At 42.9% G+C, this 20,228-nt stretch overlaps 1 protein-coding gene across 2 annotated transcripts in view; it reads right to left on the bottom strand.

Annotated features, from left to right (window-relative positions):
* The window catches only part of CABLES1 (Cdk5 and Abl enzyme substrate 1), a 71,201-nt gene that overhangs the window by 13,191 nt on the left and 37,782 nt on the right, over positions 1-20,228 (bottom strand). For both annotated transcript variants that reach the window (XM_048289381.1, XM_048289382.1), the window contains exons 4-7: positions 14,725-14,802; positions 4,692-4,791; positions 3,060-3,216; positions 2,166-2,269 (exon numbers count right to left, since the gene is read on the bottom strand). In XM_048289381.1, the coding sequence (XP_048145338.1) occupies positions 2,166-2,269; positions 3,060-3,216; positions 4,692-4,791; positions 14,725-14,802 (439 nt within the window). The remainder of the gene's footprint in view (positions 1-2,165; positions 2,270-3,059; positions 3,217-4,691; positions 4,792-14,724; positions 14,803-20,228) is intronic.

Here is a 20,228-nt window from a genome sequence, read left to right as displayed (position 1 = left end):
CTGCATAGCCAGTATGGCCTTAGATTCACCAGCTGTATGCACAAGCCCTTGCCCAAACTGCAAAACCCTATTTAACCCACAAGCTCCCAGGACACTCCAGCACTACCTTTTTTCCCTTCTTCCAGCTGAAGGAAGCACCAGCACCTTGTCACATCTTTCAGCTGAGCACTGAAGAACAACCACCCGCCCCTCAGTTTCTTGCAAAGCCATGCAGCTCCTGCATGGCATCACAGCTATGCTGCTTTGGCTGCGGGCAGGCAAAACCCCAGCTGAGAGAGACCTTGGCACCTCCCTGTGATTCCCCTCAACAAAAGAAACAGAGCACTTAATGTCCTTCAATGCTTTCTTAGATTAGTACCTGCCTACAGAAAGGGAGACGGGCGTCCCACAGACCCTCAGACAGTGCTGAAAAGGTGATATCTGGAAGGCAAATTCAGGAAAAGACCCCTCAACTGTGAAATAAGACATTATTCCAGACACAGCAGTAATTAATCCCCAGAGAAAATTAAAAAGCAGGGAGATCCCTGTCGATGCAAATATATTCTAGATAAACACTGACACTGATTTTAACAATTGTCCTTGAAGTCCATTTTTCACCTTTAGGGCATCTAGTCATATCCCTGGCAGCTCCTTTTTTTCACAATAGAAGTACAAATACAAGACTTTGAAATGCTGTGGTTAACCAGCATGTGGAGAAGAATGGCACTGAACACCCACTCCTGGGTGGAGAACTCCCTTGCGGGATGCCATCCTGGCTGCCCCTGTTTGACTCATTTAACCATGTCCACGACAACATCAAGTTACAAAGGGATCAAAGATTTCAGGTGATCCATGGGGACTTGTACTGCCTGGCAGACACTCGCAGCCTGAGGAAGGTCAGAAACAGAGCCATGACTGCTAAAGCTATGTTCCCTTTGGATGTTGGCTAATAATGTCTTTCTCCTTGAGGGAAGATAGTTCCTTGTCCAGTAACCATATCAAAACCTGACAAATATTTTCCCACACAGATGTAGCTGCTATAAAAGGTTGCCACTTTGTGGGTTGGCAGCCAAAAAATAACTTGCCAACCCTTAAAGGAAAACTGGCAGCAAGTAAGCAGAGGACATTCTGGACTTCCCATTTGAAAATCTAGCATAAACACAGCCTCAGAACTCAGTTAAGCCTCTGTGTGCAACAGACAGAACATTCCTGCTAGCATGGAGATAATCTTCAACCTACATGAAACACAGAGCTTATTTTGAAGAAGGAGCACCCAAGAGCCAAACTACCCCTGGGGTGGGGGCAGATAAGAACATACCAAGGCTGTATCTTTACATACATTAGCAGTTTCTTAAATCATGTCTTCTGTTCCAAATTAAACAAGAACATGGACAACACTTCAGACTTCAGTGTTTCAAATCCTATCATATCTTTACAGAGAAAAGAGTAGGAGAGGTCACCACTTTGAGGGAAAAAAAAAAGTAGAATCTTTTCTCTACTGCCTACTATTACTCTGGATATATAATCCAGACATATACATGCTCACATGTGTATGACTGCCCTGCATCTTGCAACAGTCCTGCCAAAACAGTTTTTGGAGGAACCAAAAAAAAAGGCAACAAAAGTCTGTCACCAAGGAAACATTTAGTCAGAGGACAGACCATGGAACAGTTATGTGTCTGTATCATTATGGGTTTGGATATAGTGAGAAATATACAGACTCTGCTCACAATTGCTGCAATCAAAGGAAGAACTATCCCATGGTGAAATAAATACCTGGGAAACAAAGCTGTTCAGAGAAGTGAATGATTAGCATCAAAACACAGCGTAGCTTCATGACTTCAGAAAAACCCCAGTGGGCATCCTCCTGTTTTGTAATAGATGCCAGTTTGAGGAAGTATATATTTTCCTCTAAATGCCAATGAATGGGTGCATTGTTTGAGCAAGCCTTTCATCTAAAGCATTTATGAAATACAGTGGTAATAAAAGCGTTTGCTTTTGTAATACCTTGATGAGTTTGTTTTAACATGTCTCGAGAAGTAACTGTCATTTAGAACAAAGCATTCTGAACAGCTCTTATTAGTAGATTAAAAATAATAATAGTCTTCTTAAAATACGGCCAAATGAAACGTCAACCTTCAGAATTTTGTTACCAGAATTTCTCTGTCCTACACAGAATCACTTACCATATATGAAGGAAATATTAAAACCCGCTTATGTTTGCCACATGGCCACTGGGGATCATCTAAAAGATTTGGGTCGTATTCAACAAAGTCTCCCAGGTCACTACCTATAAAACAACAGTTTAGATATAGAAGAAATGAATTAATTACATCAAGAAATCTCCGGACTTAACAGAAGTGGCAAGCGAGTTCACAGATAATGCACAATATTATCTCCATTCAAGACTTTTTAAAGACATGAAAAATTGCTCTAAATTTTGACAACTCTAAGCATTTCTATACTAAGGTGATCTGCCAAGATATAGAGGACCTACAGCTTATGAATTACCTGGTAAATGTGAATTTAGGGCTTAGAGAACTGCAGAATTATATAAAGCTCCACAATGACTTTTATTCCCAGCAACAAGTTTTCATCTGTTCAAGCAAATGTTTTGATTCATCTCATTTATCATGCCAAAATATCTGAAGCATATAGTGCTTTGGCTTATGTTTCGTGTCCGGTTTTGTAAACACAGCCCTTTCCAGCCTAACAAAGGTCACAAGTGGAATTTACACCTTCAGCTTATGACTACTGTGTTGCCACTGTAAATTTTCCATAGCAAAGGAAGGTAAGGATAAGCCTGAAGCAGGAGGAACAAACAATGCTGATGACAGGAGGAGGCACGCCGGGTGCCATCGGGGCTGTCAATACAACCAACGTGCTTGTGTATTTAACTTTCCATCCCCCACAAGCAAGCTTTCTAAGCAAATAGGGAATGAACTGTGTTCCACCCACAACACAAGACTATATTTTACTTAGTTTAAGCTAATGGGGGGCTGAAACACATCAGTCCTTTGCAACAACTGCCTACCATCAGGGTACCCAAGGATATTAAAACAAGCCACTTGAGAAGTTACCTGCATCAATGCTTCCCTGGGTGCTGTTAGCTCTTCCCAAAGAAAGGCTACGATGGCTTGCATTGCGGAATTGGGAGAAAGATGAGGTGGAATCTATCGTGTTTCTCCGAGTTCCCAGAGCATTGGTGGGAAATAGGAACTGTGTGTAAGAAACTGTCTAAAAAAAAAAAAAAAAATGGACAGAGTTACTTTCAGCCCAGCTTGGATGCAGTGGGATGCCTTTGGTGCATTCCAACTGGAATCAAGAGAAGCCAAATTAATGGAGGATTTTCTGGATTTAGTAGTTAGGCACAGATAATAAAAACCAGTCACCTACATTTGCTTCAGTGCAGTCAGTTTATCCATGCAAAAAATGCTTTTGCAAAGGCATTAATTCTTCAGCAAAACAAACACACATACACACAAGCTCTAATACACTGGATTTACCAAATCCTACTCAAGGGTCAGATTTAAAAATATGTCAGTTTGGTCAGGCTTTTTCCAGTGGGCCTTCTCTGTACCACATTTCAGCAGCTTCTTCACTGAACTAGCATCATCTGTATAGGTCCCTCAGCACACAGAGGCAAATCACTTAAACATTGCTAAACTGAAGCACTTTCTCTGCTATTTTTCTTCCTTAGGGCTTCGTCTGGCAGAGTCTTATTGATGTAATAAGTGAGCTCCAGTTCACAGCAATGGTTGTGGGGGATCATTTACTACCCCCCAACATGGACTAAGTGTGAATGAGTAACTTGTGACAAAATTATTTTTAGAGTGCAGTGATTCTCTGCTTGTACCCCTGGCCAAGAAAAAGCTATGCCTTGCTTCTTGTTGGCTTATTTTCCAAAAATAACATTGCATTGAAGGAAAAAACCGAGCCTGAGACTCTAGACTGGTTTACGAGGAGGTCAGAACAGGTATCAAATAAAAAATGTGAGCTTTCATTATTTATAGGCAGACAGATTGTCCTCAGGAATTTACAGCCTGTAGTCTGGCCTGACACCTGGTTAGGTGAGCACAACCTGTAGCAGCATTGACCCAGGGCCTTTAAATCCATATATGACAGCAAACTGAACTGTCGAAAGTAAATCAGCTTTCAGGAAGAAACATTTTCTTCTATGATCAAAACTGTCTCTCCTCTACATATTTCCTTAAAATGTATCATTTCCCTAAAGATTCATATTTGCTTATTCTATTCAAGAGAATGAACTCTTGGATTTTGAAAGACTCATCAGATTCGTGCTACTGTCTTCCTGCTCTTTGGAAAAATATATTATTAAGCAAAATGTTATTACATACAATTGAAAGCAAACAGGATTACAGCTACAACTCTCACCAGAAATTATTTTCAAGCTCCTAACAATATACCCTGCAGTGATACCTCCTACTAGAGCCAGGGGAAGGCTGTGTAATTCAGTAACGCTTTACAGACTTGGATATTGCCAGAGGCAAATTTCTTCAAGGATACAGAGTTGTCTGCATTGACAGCTTGGGCAGTCCTCATGAATTTCTGCTAAGCTTATTTACAGTTGCACATACTGTGCTTTAACTACAGGGTTACACTGCGCATTATATTTGCACTTGTTATTAGTTAAGCCATTTTTTCCCCTTACAAAATAAAATGTAAGGGAGTAGGAACTGAAGCATCCCCACCTTCCCATCTGCTCCGAGCTCCACACCTTCAAGACCAATTATGTCTTTCAGACACACTCCAGTAGAATGGCACTGGCGTCCACCATCCAGCTTCATATCCCTGAGAAGCAAAGAAGAGCAGAAAAAGCTCTTAATACATGTGCCCTGTTCACCTCCCACCACCAGTGCTGAAATAAGGTGCAGCATTAATCCAGACATGCCAATGCAAAGCACAGATCAGACAACTCTTCCTATGGGAAGCACTCGTGTTGTGCTTCCCAAAGTGTGTGTTCCAAACACTTAACAGAGAAAACCCCCACTTTGCTCATGGTTGCAGCTCATACCCCACCTACAATGCATAGCAAGGTTCCTCTTCATTGGGTACCTGTGACAGAACCTGGCACTGGGAAGGAACTGGAAGTCATATCCACTTCAGGTGAGATACACCAATCCAGCCTGAACACTTGACTGCCATGTATCTGGCCAGCAGATGTTCCCAGGCCACATACCCATGAAACAGAGGTAACTTCTCATGGAAGATTCCAGGAAGGATTCCTGCTCCTCCAAGAACACAGGAGAGTGGCAAAAGCCCAGTGACTCTGCTGCTGGAGACTGACAGGAGAAACCCAGTTCTCCCTGACCCTGGCATGGAAACTTGGGGATCTACTTTAAAAGGACTGACCCACCTGGCATCTTCCATTTGGAGATAAATGAGATGCCTGAGACAAGCAGACTGTATCCCATGCTTTAGCCTCAGGATAAAATGTGAGCAAAGGTAAAAAAGACTAGGAGCAAATTTGTGCTTCACTAGTGACAGCTGTACAGAACTCCATAATATTTATCTTGCAGTATTTTCCTGGCTGATTGCTACCGAGGTCCAAGTTTGTGCTCAAAACTCTGCGTGGGAGAGATGCTGACATGGAGGCCGGGAGAGCCCCGCAGGCTCTTCACCCAGTCGCAGGGCTGGGCTATCTCCTGCTCTGACATACAACACACCCTCTTTCCTTGTCTTTCCTCTCCAACCTATCACACATTTTATTTCTCTGAAGCACTGCTATCCTGAGTCCCCAGTATGTCATGTACCTCACTGCTGGAAAAATCCAACACATCTATCTGCTGGAAAACATACTTCAGTGACAAAGGAAAAGATTGTATCAAGTTTCTAATCCCAACAAAGTCCTCTTAGTTTCTTGATTGGAGTTCACTTAGCACAGTGTCATATTATCATTCTTGTTTCCTGATATCATGTTACTGAGGGGCTGGACAAATAATTATGTAAAAATAACCCTCTGTCAGAAGCATGGTATTAGCCTCTCTGCTCCTGCACAGAAAGTGCTTAAGGGAGCTATTTCTCCAAGAGATAAATGCCAAATTGTAACTATTTCAGCAGGTCTTATCTATGAAACAAACACACAATTTGAGGAAGCCTCTGAACCCCAAAATGAAAACAAATATCTGAACCACCTGACACCAGAATAGTGTAGTTTCATTCTACTCAAGACCTTACAGACACAGAGCAATAAATAATGCTGTTACAACTCTAAAAACATGTCATGGAGAAATTTTTCCATGTAATTAACAGACATGGACGGATAACTCTGCCATTCATCAAATGGAAATCCATCACGCTTTGAAGAGTCAGCACAGCAGCTTTAAAAAATAAAGGCCAGCTCTGGGGACTGGAAAGAAATCAGAGCTTTTGAAGCAGGGAGCATGGTCAGCTGGCAAGTGCAAGCACACACAGGAATGATTCCTGGACATTAGCTGAAGATCGATGGACGCTAATGCCTCCATTTCCCCATCTTTTTGATGTTTCCAAAGAGGACTCTCCTTTCAGGACCTTACTGCAACACTGCAGTAATTCTCCCTGTTTTGCAAAGGCCACTTGGGGTGTTCCCCTTCTCTACATATGCTCTGTATTTCTCGATAGTATATGACTGCTTGTGTTGTAAAATGGAATAATAAAATATTCTGTTTGGAGAGAAAACTGTTCATAAACCAGAGAATTAAACTCTCTCTCTTGAGGAAAATCAGTGCTAAACAATGTGCAGTTTCTTATGAGTGTATAAATGGAAAGGCTCACCCTGGCTTATACACATCCTCCTCTCTCTCATAAAAGATCTTGGTTAACACCTCATAAGGAATTCCTAAGCAACTTTACTGTATCCTTTCTGAGTTCCCTATCAGTATGACCTACAGCAAGCTAATAAAACTTTTGCATGACAAGCCTTTATTTATTTTCCCTCACTCCTATTAAAGACAAAGAGTTCAAGAATCCCTCAGCAAAGCTCTTGCTGGGACAGCAAGCCCAAAGGCTGCCAGCCCGCTGCTGGGGGGAGTCTCAGCACAGCTGCTTCCTCCCCACAGCCCCAACATCCCAAGAACAACTAGGAAAGATCTGGGGGATGCTTTCCCTTAGCCCACTCCAAAAGGGTGAGTTGTGCCTGGGGAAGGGTCAGGATGGTTGTTTGGGTAAAGCCACTGCACCAGTGTAGCCATCCACCGCCACCAGATTCTTTAGGACACATGTCCTTGGCACGGCACCACAGCCAAGGGGCTCTGCAAGGCAGAACATATGGAGGACAGGCACTTCATATAAAAAACCAAATCAAGCTTTCACTGTGTTTAAGTTATTTAAATTACCAGTGGGACTCAGGAACTGCACAAACCAATATCCAGTAGTAAGCAGTGCTTAGAAAATGCAGAGTAGGAAAGACAGTCCTTGCCAAAGAGGCATTTAAATAAAGAAAACTTCCTACCTCCTCTTCCTCAGTTTTGATTTTCCTGCTTTATTTCCAAAATTGCTGTTTAAGAAACTTCAAGGAATTCAAGCAGACACCCAAAACCAAAAATGAACCATGGGAACTTAATTTTACTACCTTCACCTTATTTGAGCAGGTAAAGCTTGAGAAAATGAGAAGATCAGGGATAACATTTCCTTAGGAGGCAAAAAACTAGATTCCAGTTTCTGACAAAGTTTGGGGAGCTACCCTGGTTTACATCAATGTCAAGCTCTAGTATTCTATTCATGGATACCATTTCTGGAAGGCTGAGCAGCGTTAGAAACTACCCTCAAAACAAAATGTATTGTCTTAGTTACCCATGACTGCAGAATGTTGAGGAATACATCTGGTCCAAGTAGCCAGGCTCACAAGCTGCAGACTGAGATGCAGACTGAAATGCAGAGCTCCAGGCAGGAGCCTGAGAAGGGAGGCCGTGAACTGCCAGCCTTTGGGATAACAGAGGGCGGGGAGGTGGGTAACACCAGCCAGGTGAATGGACACTGGGAAACACAGCGACATAACAAAGGAGATAAAGGCCATGAGCCAGTGAGGTGGATGGACACAGAGAGCAGGGGGGCAGGAGCCAAAGACTCAGGAGGATGAGGAGACTTCTGGGAGACTGTGAGGGTGTAAAAGCCCAGGGGCTCCTTGGCTGGGGATCCTCCTCAGAGGCACCAGCTTGAGCTGTTTCTGTGTTACTGCACCGTGAGTAAGCGGCTGTATGGAATGAGACATCTGAGTCTTTGCCATGGGAAACCTGGGGTTGAACTGGTGAGGAAATCTGGTCTGAATGGGGTGTGTGAGGAGTCAAGTGGGAACCCATCGGGACACTGGGGCCTCCTGCTGTGAAGGGGTTTCAGTCCCAGCAGTGAAAATCTCTGGCCTTGGGAGTGAGACCAGCAGCCTCCTGAGCAGCCAGACTGGATAGTTTCCTTAGCAAGAAAAAAATGACAGTTTCTCCATCTAACAGAGTTCACAGATTTTCTTGGAACCATACCAGGTGACATGGGATCCCAGATTTGTTGTCAGATGGTGAAAAGTTTTACTGAGCAGATAGATAAGGATCCAAACAAGCAATCTCATCCTGTCTTTTATTAGCCAGGCCAGGATTAAGAGAGTATAAATTGGATGCTGTTACCTTCGGAAGTATAACACTTCTTTAATGAACCAAATGTTATGCTTTGACGTGATCTACAAAGTCTCATGCAACACTCCTGCTGGGCACTTGCTCTTTAAATGACAGCAACAGTTGAGCACTCTAACCTGTGAATAATTTAGGAGTCCATGAAATATTAAACAGACTTCTAGATACATGAAAAAGCCTTCTGCTTATTGCAAAAAGGAATCTGATAATTATTGTTTAGAGATGTCAGCCTTCTGTGCCTATATTTTATGCTTAGCTATTCCTGACTGTTAAGATTTATTCTAAAAGCAAAAGAGGTTCATGAGACATCAAGAAAAGATGCCGTTCTCACCCATCAGTGTAAATAATTCCTACTTATCATCTCTGTTTATGAAGACAAGGACAATGACAGCTCTGGAAAAGCCGCACTGCCAGTCAGTCCAGCAGCAGATCTCCCGCTGCCTGAGGCTGCCTGCTATAATTGATCAAGAGCTTTCAGATTCTAATGCCATTAGTGTTGCTAGAACAACTCCAGCTGCAATTTACAGGGAGAAGGAGCAAAAAAACTCCTGGAAAGATGGCTCTAATGGGCCAGCCTCCTTTTTCTCTCTCCAAAGATACTTAGCTGTCAGCATGCCAGCTCTTTTCCTGATGTTTTGCCCAACAGAGAGTTAAAGTTCAAAATTTAAACTTATTAGCTTTTGGAGATTTATTGGTTAATTTCAACCTAAGGGAACAGGGCAACTCACAAGAATGAGCAATGGTGGCTCTATAAAATTCATACATGAAATGATTAGTTTTGAAATGTCCTGTTGTGAGAAAAAAAGCCTCAGATTTGTGCCTTTCTGTAAAGCTAGTATGTGCTTGGTTTCATTTTTTGTTCAATTTGCGAGAAGCAGGGAAAATGGGCGATGGTAAAGAAAAGCAGAGATATTTCAGTTTCCCTGTCACAGGCTAAAAAGAGATAGTTGTTCTTCCCCAGGCCTACAGAATGATAAATGCTCAGGAAAAGCACTCAAGATTGATGACTTAATCAAAACTGCTTCGCATACAAAATCTGTTGGGGAAGAACAGCAAGGATGTAACAGAGTATCCTGCTTTGCTGTCTGCTTATTGCTACTATCCATATGGCAATTTAGATGCTCTAATTTCTCCTGTAAATATTGCCCCATTTTCTACACTCAGTAACCTGCCAAATAACTGACTGCAGCACGACAACCTCACATGAGTCCTTCTTCTCGCCTCATTTTGCATATGACTTTCTTACCCAGTTTAAACACTAAATATGAACAAAGACTGCAGAGTTCAGGTAAAGAAGGCTGTTCGGAATGCCAGGGCTATGGACTAACAGATCATTTTGGTTAGGTATTATCTGGGGTGATGGTATTGAAAACCTCTTGCTCCTGGCATCATTGAACACATTATTGTTCCGGTCAGCATTTAGTTAAATTCCAAGTTAAATTCAGCAGTGATTTATCTTTAGAAACTGGATGAAGCTGGTTTAGTAGCATTTCTGAGAAGGACACACATTCTTTTTATCTAATGACTTGCTGCTTTACTTCAGAAGAACGGTCTGTTTCTTGGGCTTCAATCCATTTGATTACTCATACTGCATTATTTCCTTTAGCTGGAGGCAAGTTTCGTCAGATGAATACCTGTATTTTTGTCAAGACAGGAATATTCAGCAGCTATGCCTGCTGCAGGTAACTTTCTAACCACTTAATGAATTCAGTGCCACGAAGAATAAAAGATGAGGTGAACTGGCCATTTTTAAAAGGATGTGCACTATCTGATGCTCTGAGTTTTCTGTCCTGTAGCTCATCACCTCCAGCCCTGCTGTCAGGCAGTCACTTGCAAGCCCAGGTCTGAATGTTCCATGTAAGACTAACCAGGCTGCAGTGCTGCATTTGTGTCACACCGCCAGCTCTCCTCCTCCCCCAGATTCTCCAGATTAATCTTCTGGACAGGACTTCACAGGAACTTGAAAGCTCTTAAAAGAGTTCTTACAACATCACAAAATATATCATCAGAATAGGTACGATTTCAATCTGTGAATGCTTTTGCCATTGATAAAAACAAGCCTAAAAAGTCCCTTTTCCAAAACACGTTTTGAAATCATGGAGCATAACGGTGTGTGCCAAAGATAAAAAACAACCCACACAACAGAACTATAAACCCAACTAACCACAATAGCTTTTATTCTTGGGGAGAAAAACAACACGGTACCTTCTTCCTCCTTTATTATACCTCTAACAGTGACAGACATACACCACCATTGTCCTTTTTTGAAATGGCTTAGGCTATACTAATGAGGACTGGATTGTTCTCACTTGGCTGCAAGCATATGCAGAGCATTTTTGCAGGCCACCGTGTCCTGCTGGCCACATGGAGCAACTTTGATGTCTGTGGGCACTGCCAGAGTTGTTTCCTTGGAAGCTGATGGAGAAGTGGTGCCTAGAAAAGCTTCAAGAGCTGGCAAGCAATGGAGAACAGATTCTCTCCTCCCCTGCCCAGGACATCTGCTTTTTCCAGGGTAAGCAGAGTTGAACCTGGTTCTTCTCCATCCTGGCTGGGGCTACACGGTGGGTCCACAGAGTGCCCTTGCACACACCATGCTGGGGAATGGGGTGGGCAGAAATCTGCAGGAACATTCCTGAAGACTGTGGCTGTAATGGTTCCTCTTTGGGGACTCAAGTGTCCAGAGCATGATCTGCCTAATGGCTAAAAGGATAATATCTGCTGTGTCTCATCCCCGTCTCCCGTCTCAAAGGCCTGAAATCCAATTCATCTCAAACCATCTGGAGCCCATCTCCAAGTGAGTAATTCCTTCAAGTCTTATTTAATCCATGGCTTCACTCTTTGGTTTGCCATGACACAAATCCCCTCTGAGGGCCCAGAGCAGGTCAGCATGTGGGTTTATATGCCTGTGCTGAGGGTGTGTGTCGTAGGACAGCTACGTGCTGTAGACCTGAGGCGTGTTCCCCTGCCCTGGAAGTGGAACAGTATCAAGGCTCAACTTTGCTCGCTGTGAGCTTCCACAGTGACAACCAACCTCTGACAGAGGTGTGTGCCACAGCAGCATCAGGGGATGCACAGGGTGCACCTCAGATAAAAATGGGAGGTCAACACCTCCAATTTTCTGCGCATCTATAGAATTAGATGGGGATTAATGCTTATCTGTGGCAAGGAAGATATGAAGTGGATACTGAGGAAGTTTCAACACTGTTCACAAAGTCGATCTTACCTCTTTCAGAATATTATATTTAAAGAAGAAAGAGGAACCCTTTATCCATTAAGGTTTCCAATACATTGAAAAAAGAGACAACTGCACAAACCAAACCTGCAGTACTAGCACTTGCCTGAACCTGTGCATGACACTATGACTTTGTATGTCATAAAGTGTTATGGTTTGACCAATACATAAAGACATCATCAAAGCCAAACACTCAGACAATCTTTCTCTGTGTCTGTTAAATTAAGAACAGAGGCAATAACACTGTTACAAGTCTTTTCACAGGTGCAAGACAACCTGCATCACTCCCCTTAGCCACCACTAAACCCTGCCTAGGGTCTGATGACTTTGGGTTGTAACATCAAGAGAAACTGCGGGCCAAGGAATGCCAACAGGCAAGATACTCAGCACCTCCTTCAGCTCCTGACTTGCAATGTAGCTTTCCTTACATTGTTTTCACCCGGCTACGTCTGCTCTCACACTTGCTCTGCTGGTCTAGACAGAGGAAGAAAAGTAAGCAATTAGGAAACTTATTCCAGGGGCACCTCAAACTTATTTTCCTCATGTACTTGTATGGCTCTCCTCCCTGCAATGCCCAGACCTCCATTTGTATTGGTACAACCACTTAAAAACATGGTTTGGAGGTTTTTGGAGAGGGTTCTTGCTGTTGTAGTTTGACCTCTGTATGGAGGGCAGGCAGGCGAGGGCCACAGTTCTACAGTACACTGCTTGCACCTCATTGGTGAGGAGTGTGCTGCCCCATCCACACAGGACAGGTACATAGAGTTGTGACTTCAGAAAGTGCCTTTTACCATGTTTTTATAATGGATCTGCTCCTGCAGACTGTATCTACGAGCATTGGTAGAGTACAGCTCTTCTGTACTGCCTACAGTACAACATGGGCTGGCAGCTTCCACAAAACAGCTGTGCCTGGAGATTTCCTCACTGGCCACAGTGCCTGTGAGTTGGAGCAGAGGTGAAGAAGCAGCAGCAGCCCCACTGTGTGCTCCTCTCACATGGAACAGTTCCTCCTGCCTGCTCATCCATCCTACTCTCCCACTCCTGCCGGGGCTTTCTCCAGTCAAATTTCAGATGTGCCCATGGCTCCCTGCAATGACCTGCTTCTTTTCATTAACTATTCAGCAATGTTTGCAGAACACAAACCAGTTGGGATATCTTGCCTGGGGACAGACATGAGCAATCCAGAGATCCAGAGAAAACAAAGCTAAAGGATGCTGTCACTACAGTACTTCATAAGAGTATCCAGTGTCTCTCCCCACTCCTATTTCAACATCCAAAATGTGCAAGTAAGCAAGCATTGTGCAGCCTGAACAGAGTGGCCACAGTTTATGCTATACTGCCTCATCTGTTCTTTGCACCAGCTGTTCCTGGAAGGAGGTGCCACTGAATTGTTTCTCTCTTCCTCTGATGCTCTGGAAGAAAGACAGAGGGCATTTTTAAAAAATCTTGGCCTTTTAGCAGAGGGAACAGGGTTGGATTGTTGTGTATTGGCTATTGCTACCTTCTCATCCCATGCCCTTCTTGCTGTGCAAGCACAATACAAGACATGACATGCTGAAATAATATTTAGTTTTGCAGCTGGGCTCATTACTGGTGTAATTTAGAAGGTATAACCAGTCATCAGAATTTCAAAATTATTCAATTTTCAATAAAGAGGCAATTTCCACAGGATGATGACCATAAAAGAATGACAGTATACTCAAGAACAAAGAACAAATCTGCCAGTCTGACAAGGATTTCCCTGATGTGTCATCACAGTTTAATTAAATTTACTGTAAGAGAGCAGACCAAGTCAACCCTCCAACAAAGGTGCTTCCTCCTTTCCTTTGGGCAATAAAAATAATCTCCCTTTGTTTTAAATTACTGGTGCAGAAAGAGATTGCGACAAATCATTCTCCAGAACTAAATAGATGACTGAAAAGTATGAGCCAAATTCATCTTTTATACAGTTGATAGATTTGACTCTAGATGATTTGTGGCTCTTTCAAACCCACCTCAGTGTATCAATTGGCTATTTCCCATGAATTTTGTGCTCTGCAGTCACTAAGTCAGCCACAAGGACTTCTCAGGTCTCTGGCAAGTGGCCGTGGTGGCCACGCTTTTCCCCCCTGTCCCAGGGTCACAGAGCAGCTGCCCACCAGCACTGCCCGCCCCAACCTTGCACTGCACCTCTAAAGGCACCCAGCTGACCATCAGAGCCTGTGAGGCCATGTCTTCCAGCCAAAGCCAGTTTCTTCCACTTCTGTGGTTTCACTGAAAGAGCTAAAAGCTTCCTCAGTCTTTGGAGAACTACTTCATTCCGAAGGAACTTTTCTATCAGAGCTACAGTGTCTCAGCATGTCAGGGGATGCAAAGCAGAGCTGCAGGGACAGCTATGAACCTGTAAAATACTATGGCCAAAATAATGTCTTCACTGACTGAACAATCTGACCAGTGACTAAAAGTATTAAATTAAAAAGTATTCTGTTTAAATCCAAATATTTCTTTATAGCTCTAAAAATCTAGATACAGTAGCACCATGTTTGCATGGGAGAATGAGAAAGCTAAGATGGCTTATACAATTAAAGTTGTGCTGTCTAGGGTCTTTGTTTTGTCAAAGATGAGTGAAGTCAGAAGAAACAATAAAAACAGTGCATTTTTCAAGAACATTGATTTCATGGGGATAGTTTTCTCCAGCGTAATAATCAAAGACACCACAACACATATATATAAAGTGGGGACTGAGAGCTGTAGTTTTAACCTGGTAATGGTCCACAAGACAAATACACCTAAGAGCATTTATCTCTTCTCAGAGCAGACATGTAAAAAGCATTAGCCTCCATCATGCTGGTGTCTGTTATCAGGTCTACATGCAGGCCCAGAAAGACTATGCAGTACACGTATAAATATACATACCCGACTTGGGTACAGTCTCGATATGGCAGCACTGAAAATATGCTACAGAAGGATCTTCTGCTGCTGATAAGGACTATTCTAAAATATAAAAGAAAATAAAAGCATCAAAGACTAACATTGAAAAATCCCACCACAATAATCAAAGCAAACAGATGTTACCATTGAGGAATTTGCAATCATGAAACTTCCATAATGGACAATTTCTCCATCCTCTTCCACATCTCACAGACGTTGTGCTACGGAGCCTTTACAGAAGTGCTAAAGCCTGTGCCGCAGCAAATCAGCAGTGAACGAGTAGTGGGGTCCCATTCCCTCTAAGGGCTTTCTAGGAAGACTATCTTGAATATGTGACTTGGAATCCAGGATAGGTGCTTTCTTAGGGAAAGGAGTTCCCCCAGAGAGGCACAGGATCATTCTGTCAACTCACTATAATGGCTGAAATTCAACAGACAAATCCAGCAGCAATCCAGGTGATACACACTCTGGCTGCTGGTTGTGACCTCTCTCTGCTAAACCAAAGGACTCCCTTGATAGTCAGCTTTTTGTTCCTGAAATAGGCTTCATCCATCAATCAGGTTTGCGATTATCCTAAGTTTTCAGATCCTTTCACTGTTTTCAAGCTTCCTCCTTGAGTCTTCTCCAGTTTTTCCACATCACCTTTCTTGTCTCCAGACATTATCCCTGACCTCAGCAGTTGCACATCTTCCGGTCTTACCTTTAAGATCAGTGTCTAGCCGTGACACCCTGCCACCCTCTGTGCTCTATAATCACACTAGACCTCTTGGTTATGATGTTGCATTGACACTCAGGCATAACTGATCCCACAGTTCCCTGCCATTTGTCCTCCAGCACTACATGTGTCTTGGTCACTGTCAGGGCTGAATCCCTCCTCCTCTAAGCATGGCTTGCCCTTATTCATCATAGACAGTTAGCTCAAGATTTGGCTATATGAAAGCATACATTATCTACCTGCAGGAGAGCTTATCTCAGAATCCAGGACACTCTTAGAGCAAATGCCTTGCATTTCTAACCAGTCTCCAAATCTCTGCAACATCTGCAAAGTCACTGTGTGATACTGTCCTGGTTTCAGCTTGGATAGAGTAGATTTTCTTTAAATCCAATAGCTTGGAGTAGCCCACCTGTTACACAGCCACACTGTTGCCTTCAGCCATTGAGCTCTGACATTTCATTAAGGAGCATCAAAACCACCCTGAGGTCAAGACCCACATTCCATAAAACAGAGCGGAATGCCAGTAGCTACACTACTAAAGTTTTGGGAGATGAAGACTTGCAAGAAGCCAAGAGAAGTTTGACCAAGCAGTAAGATATAAAATGCCAATAAGTAACAGCTTACAAATATACCCTTCTTCCTTGTTACCTTCAGGACACCAAGAATTGTACAGTTGTACAACTGACCCTTCTTCCCTCTAAAGGCCAACAGGCTGCACCATGTCAAATTCCTCTAAGACACAGTGGCAGCAATTTGTGCTGTTTCCTGATCTGATTAGTGTTAGAATTCACTGATATCTTACCTTTCTAAAAATCTCCACTTGTGGTGAAAATGCTAGGACCTACTGCTACATTGGTTGTCAGGGCTATTGCACTTCCTTGCTCCGCTCTCCAACGTTGACTTTTCTGACATTGTGTCCCACAGACCTGTATGCGAGGATTTAACCTGAATTTTTTATCCATTGTCCTACACTGGTCAAAGCTGGACAACAAACCCTAGCAAGCACTTTTGCTCTTTGCTGTCCAAAAACCATCACACGCACCTATGAATCTCCCACCAGTTACGCTGCTATTAGAACACTGTCTCCTTAAGGGACCAGCTTAGTCATCGTTCTTGGAAAAGGTTTAGCTCCCCAAGAGAGCTGCACATAATCCTTGGAAAAATGCAGAATGATCGATTTTCCTTCTCCTGGATTACTCTGCTACAGCAATCCTATTTTCTTCCTTAAAAGCCCGTTTAAAAGCAAAGAGGGATTTACCCTTTAATGAAGAAGGGTTTCTAATAATAAATGTGCATACAGCTTTAGATAGTTCTCCTGCAGCAGATGAAGTACATTTCATTGTTGTCTGAATGCTGTAATACTCTTGACCCAAGGGAAATGTCTCAGATCCTACAAGATAGTCTCATGGTGTGGCAGTAAGATATAGAGCAGGCAGGAATAATTTTTCCCATTTGAGAACAGCAATCCACAAGCAAAAAAACCCCAGCATATGATTAATTTTGTGCTTGCTACTGCTTACTGCTGAATGGTTGCTACTCACAACAGCTTGCTTGTTCACTGGGAGCCTTGTTTGCTGATGTATGAAACTTGGCACAGGTTTCGAGGCTGACATCAGAAAGCATCTTTGAATTCGGAAAACCGCAGTACCCACTAAGCATATTATCCCCCTCCCTCTGGTTGCTTCTGGAAATACAGCTCTTCCACCAACGCCCTACACCTCCCTAAAAATACCACTCAACTCTTAATACTTAAAAGAAAAACAAACTGGTGCTTCCATGTCCACAAGCAAAGACAACAGTAGGAAGTTACCACAGAACTGTGTGTATCAGAAGGAATCAGACAAGAAAGGAAATAAAAAGCACCAGCCCAGCCTCTATTTTTTTTCAGATTTCTTTCCCTTGGGACCCAAGTATTGCCTCTCTTTCCATAAAGCGGCGGACCCTCTTTACACAAAGATCTCCCAGGCAGAGCATGAGAGGAGCTCACAGCCTCCACTGCCAGGATGCCACATAAACCTCATCTGCAAAGCTGCTGAGGGAGGGTGATGCAAAACAGCTTTAGGAGCTGGACTGGAAAGGAAGCAGGGAAATCAGTGGTCAGATCCTCATCATGGAGGGATAAAATGGCATTTTATGTATAGGCCTGATGACTTGCATGGAAGCAAAAAATTTCTGAAGGCCTACAATGGTTTGCTGGGGCAGAAAACCCAGAAGCTTGCCACAAAGCTTGCTTTGGAGAAGAAGTTGTAGTGGAAGTCCATTGCTGTTCAAAAAAAATCAAATTATTGCTTATGGGAGAAAAGTATTTTCCTGGATTTCAACTCTTCAACAAAGGGCATCTAGAATCTTGCACACCTCTGAAGGAGCTATCTCAGATGCTGTGTGAGAGTGTTTACATGCCTTGATTCCAACTGTGCCACCTAGACATGTTTAAAACCACCTCATAAAAAGGTTTTCACTCTTTAATTCTCCCATTTCTCCGAAAAGTTGTACTAATCACTATGGTTCAGAGCAACCATTATTTTGCAAGAGAGTTTTGACAATGTGCAAAGGCTACAAAAGCTAATCTTCCAATTTCTTTATGAAGTGTATACTGCAAAAAAAACTTAATGAGCACAAAGTTCTCGACAGAATCAGTAATTTGTAAAGACTTGAAGAATAATGTCTGCTTTCCTCAGCATCTGTCTAGGGTGGATTGTGTTGCACCAAAAGGCTGCCATCAGGCAGTGTGATATATATCATATACACCATCCACAGGTGGAAGACTGTAGCCTCTTTCCTCATTCCTGATTGGTGACGTTTGACTGCCAGGGCTCCGCTGCCCTGCACACAAACAATGGATGCTGTCGGGGTAGCAGCCCTCATTTTGGAGTCTCACAAGTTCAAGGGCTGTTAGAAGGTGGCTGAGAGCAATTATGGACTGTGAGGGTGCTGCCAATCATCAACCTCTTAGTCTGCATGTGTGTGCAATTAAGAGAGCAGCAAAAGAGACCTTTCATGACGGTGTTTGGTGTTCCCTTAGATGTGTTTGCTAACAAAAAACTGAGAAAGCAGTGGCATGGGGGTGGGAGAGGAACGTTGTTTTACTGCTTTTTATACCTGCTCTATACAATAACTCTAGTTGTTCCTGTCCCATTCCCAGCAGGAGTTGTTAGTTCAGATGGCTCAGGCTGCCATTTCAGTGGCTCATTTTTGCTGATCTTCTGCTTCAGTGTTTATGGAGGCTATCACCAATAAACCTGCTGAGTAAAGGGGTAAAACCACATGCTGGTGGCTACCTGTGCTAGTTTGTATGTCAGGGTTGACTTGTCTTTGTCTTCAAATTTATTTTGTGCTGTTTTACAAGACTCTTTTGCTAACACAGTCTAGGAACCCTAATTTTCTAACTCCTCTAATAAGCCACGACCTACAAATCCAAAGAAACCGGTTTAACCAGTGAACAGAAGTATCAACAGGAAGCTTTTCAAGGACTCGCTGATAAGCTCCAGTCTGTGTATTTTTCTGTAGGAGCTTTTTCTCTGTGCTAAATAGATGAACTCTTATTTTAAGCACAGCGGGTCCTGCCTTGCTGCAGGACTGCCAAAGGCTGGACCCAGAGCATTGTTGCTCAACACGTGTCATCCCTGAGGCTTAGAGGGAAGAGCTCTCAGTGCCACAGGACAAGGAACACACCACTTTACAGGTTGACAGATGCAAACAAGGGCAGTTACCTGAGAGAGGAGCCCTGAGCCATCACTCACACTGCAGTTTTCTTTTCTGGGACAGTCACAAGCCAGTGAAACGACTTCTGAAAGTGCTGGCTATTTTAAAGTCCAGTCATCAAATTCACCACCCAACAATATATTCAATGTAGATGTTTTCAAAATTGGGTTCCTCATCTTAAGTAAAAGACTGACATCCTGTGACAGAAGGGTCAGGGGTTTTGGAGGAAGCTCAGAGAGTCTGACTCCAGCCCAGCTCAGTGCCTGCATCCTGCACAACCATGCATGAGCCACCTGGGACAAGGTCTCAGGCATGGAAAGGAGCCCAGGAGGGTTTTCTATCCATTACAACACCTGTGGCTCCTCTGTGTCACAGGGAACTGGGGAGAACACCAGCTTCAAAGGTTTTAAGGTACTCAGAAACACTGTTGATTCTAGGATGAATACATAAAGCAGATCCATCCGTATTTCTAGAGGTCTTTTTCATCCAGAATGCCTATTAACTTCAGTGACTGCATCCAGACCCCTGGGAAAAACAGTCTGCACTCAGATTACTTACTGCTAGACAAAGGGATGACACAAAGCGTTAACTCTGCATTTTATTTTTAGCTAGTATCATTGTGGCTCTATGGCCATAGGATGAAAACTATTTCCAAAACTGTGTCTCTTATTGTATTTATATTCTGGATAAAAATATCTTTATTATGATTGTGGAAATATTCTGGAAAACTCTGTCTGCTGATAAAGATAAGAAGCCAGTTGAATAACAGAAGCTTTCTCACTGCTGTCTTAGCCAGAAAAATACTCAGTTATACTGTCAGGCCTAATGCCTGATCTATGAATTAAGATAAAATGTTGCACATATGCTATAAATACTTTTTTGCAAAACATAGAGAAAAGAGTTTACAAATCAAATATTTATTCATTCTTTTGCAGAACTTGACTTTCTGTCAAGTTTATTTTATATGCACATCTCAGAAATTACTTGTTCTCTGTGCAATTTGTGTAATACCTTGTAAGTATAATTTGCTGTAAGAAATTCCCAGAGAATAGATCTACTTATGCACAAAATG

This window comes from Corvus hawaiiensis, chromosome 30, assembly GCF_020740725.1.
Source record: "Corvus hawaiiensis isolate bCorHaw1 chromosome 30, bCorHaw1.pri.cur, whole genome shotgun sequence".
NCBI lineage: Eukaryota > Metazoa > Chordata > Aves > Passeriformes > Corvidae > Corvus > Corvus hawaiiensis.
Note: the sequence above shows the minus strand (reverse complement) of the source record. Positions and strands in the feature narration are given on the sequence as shown.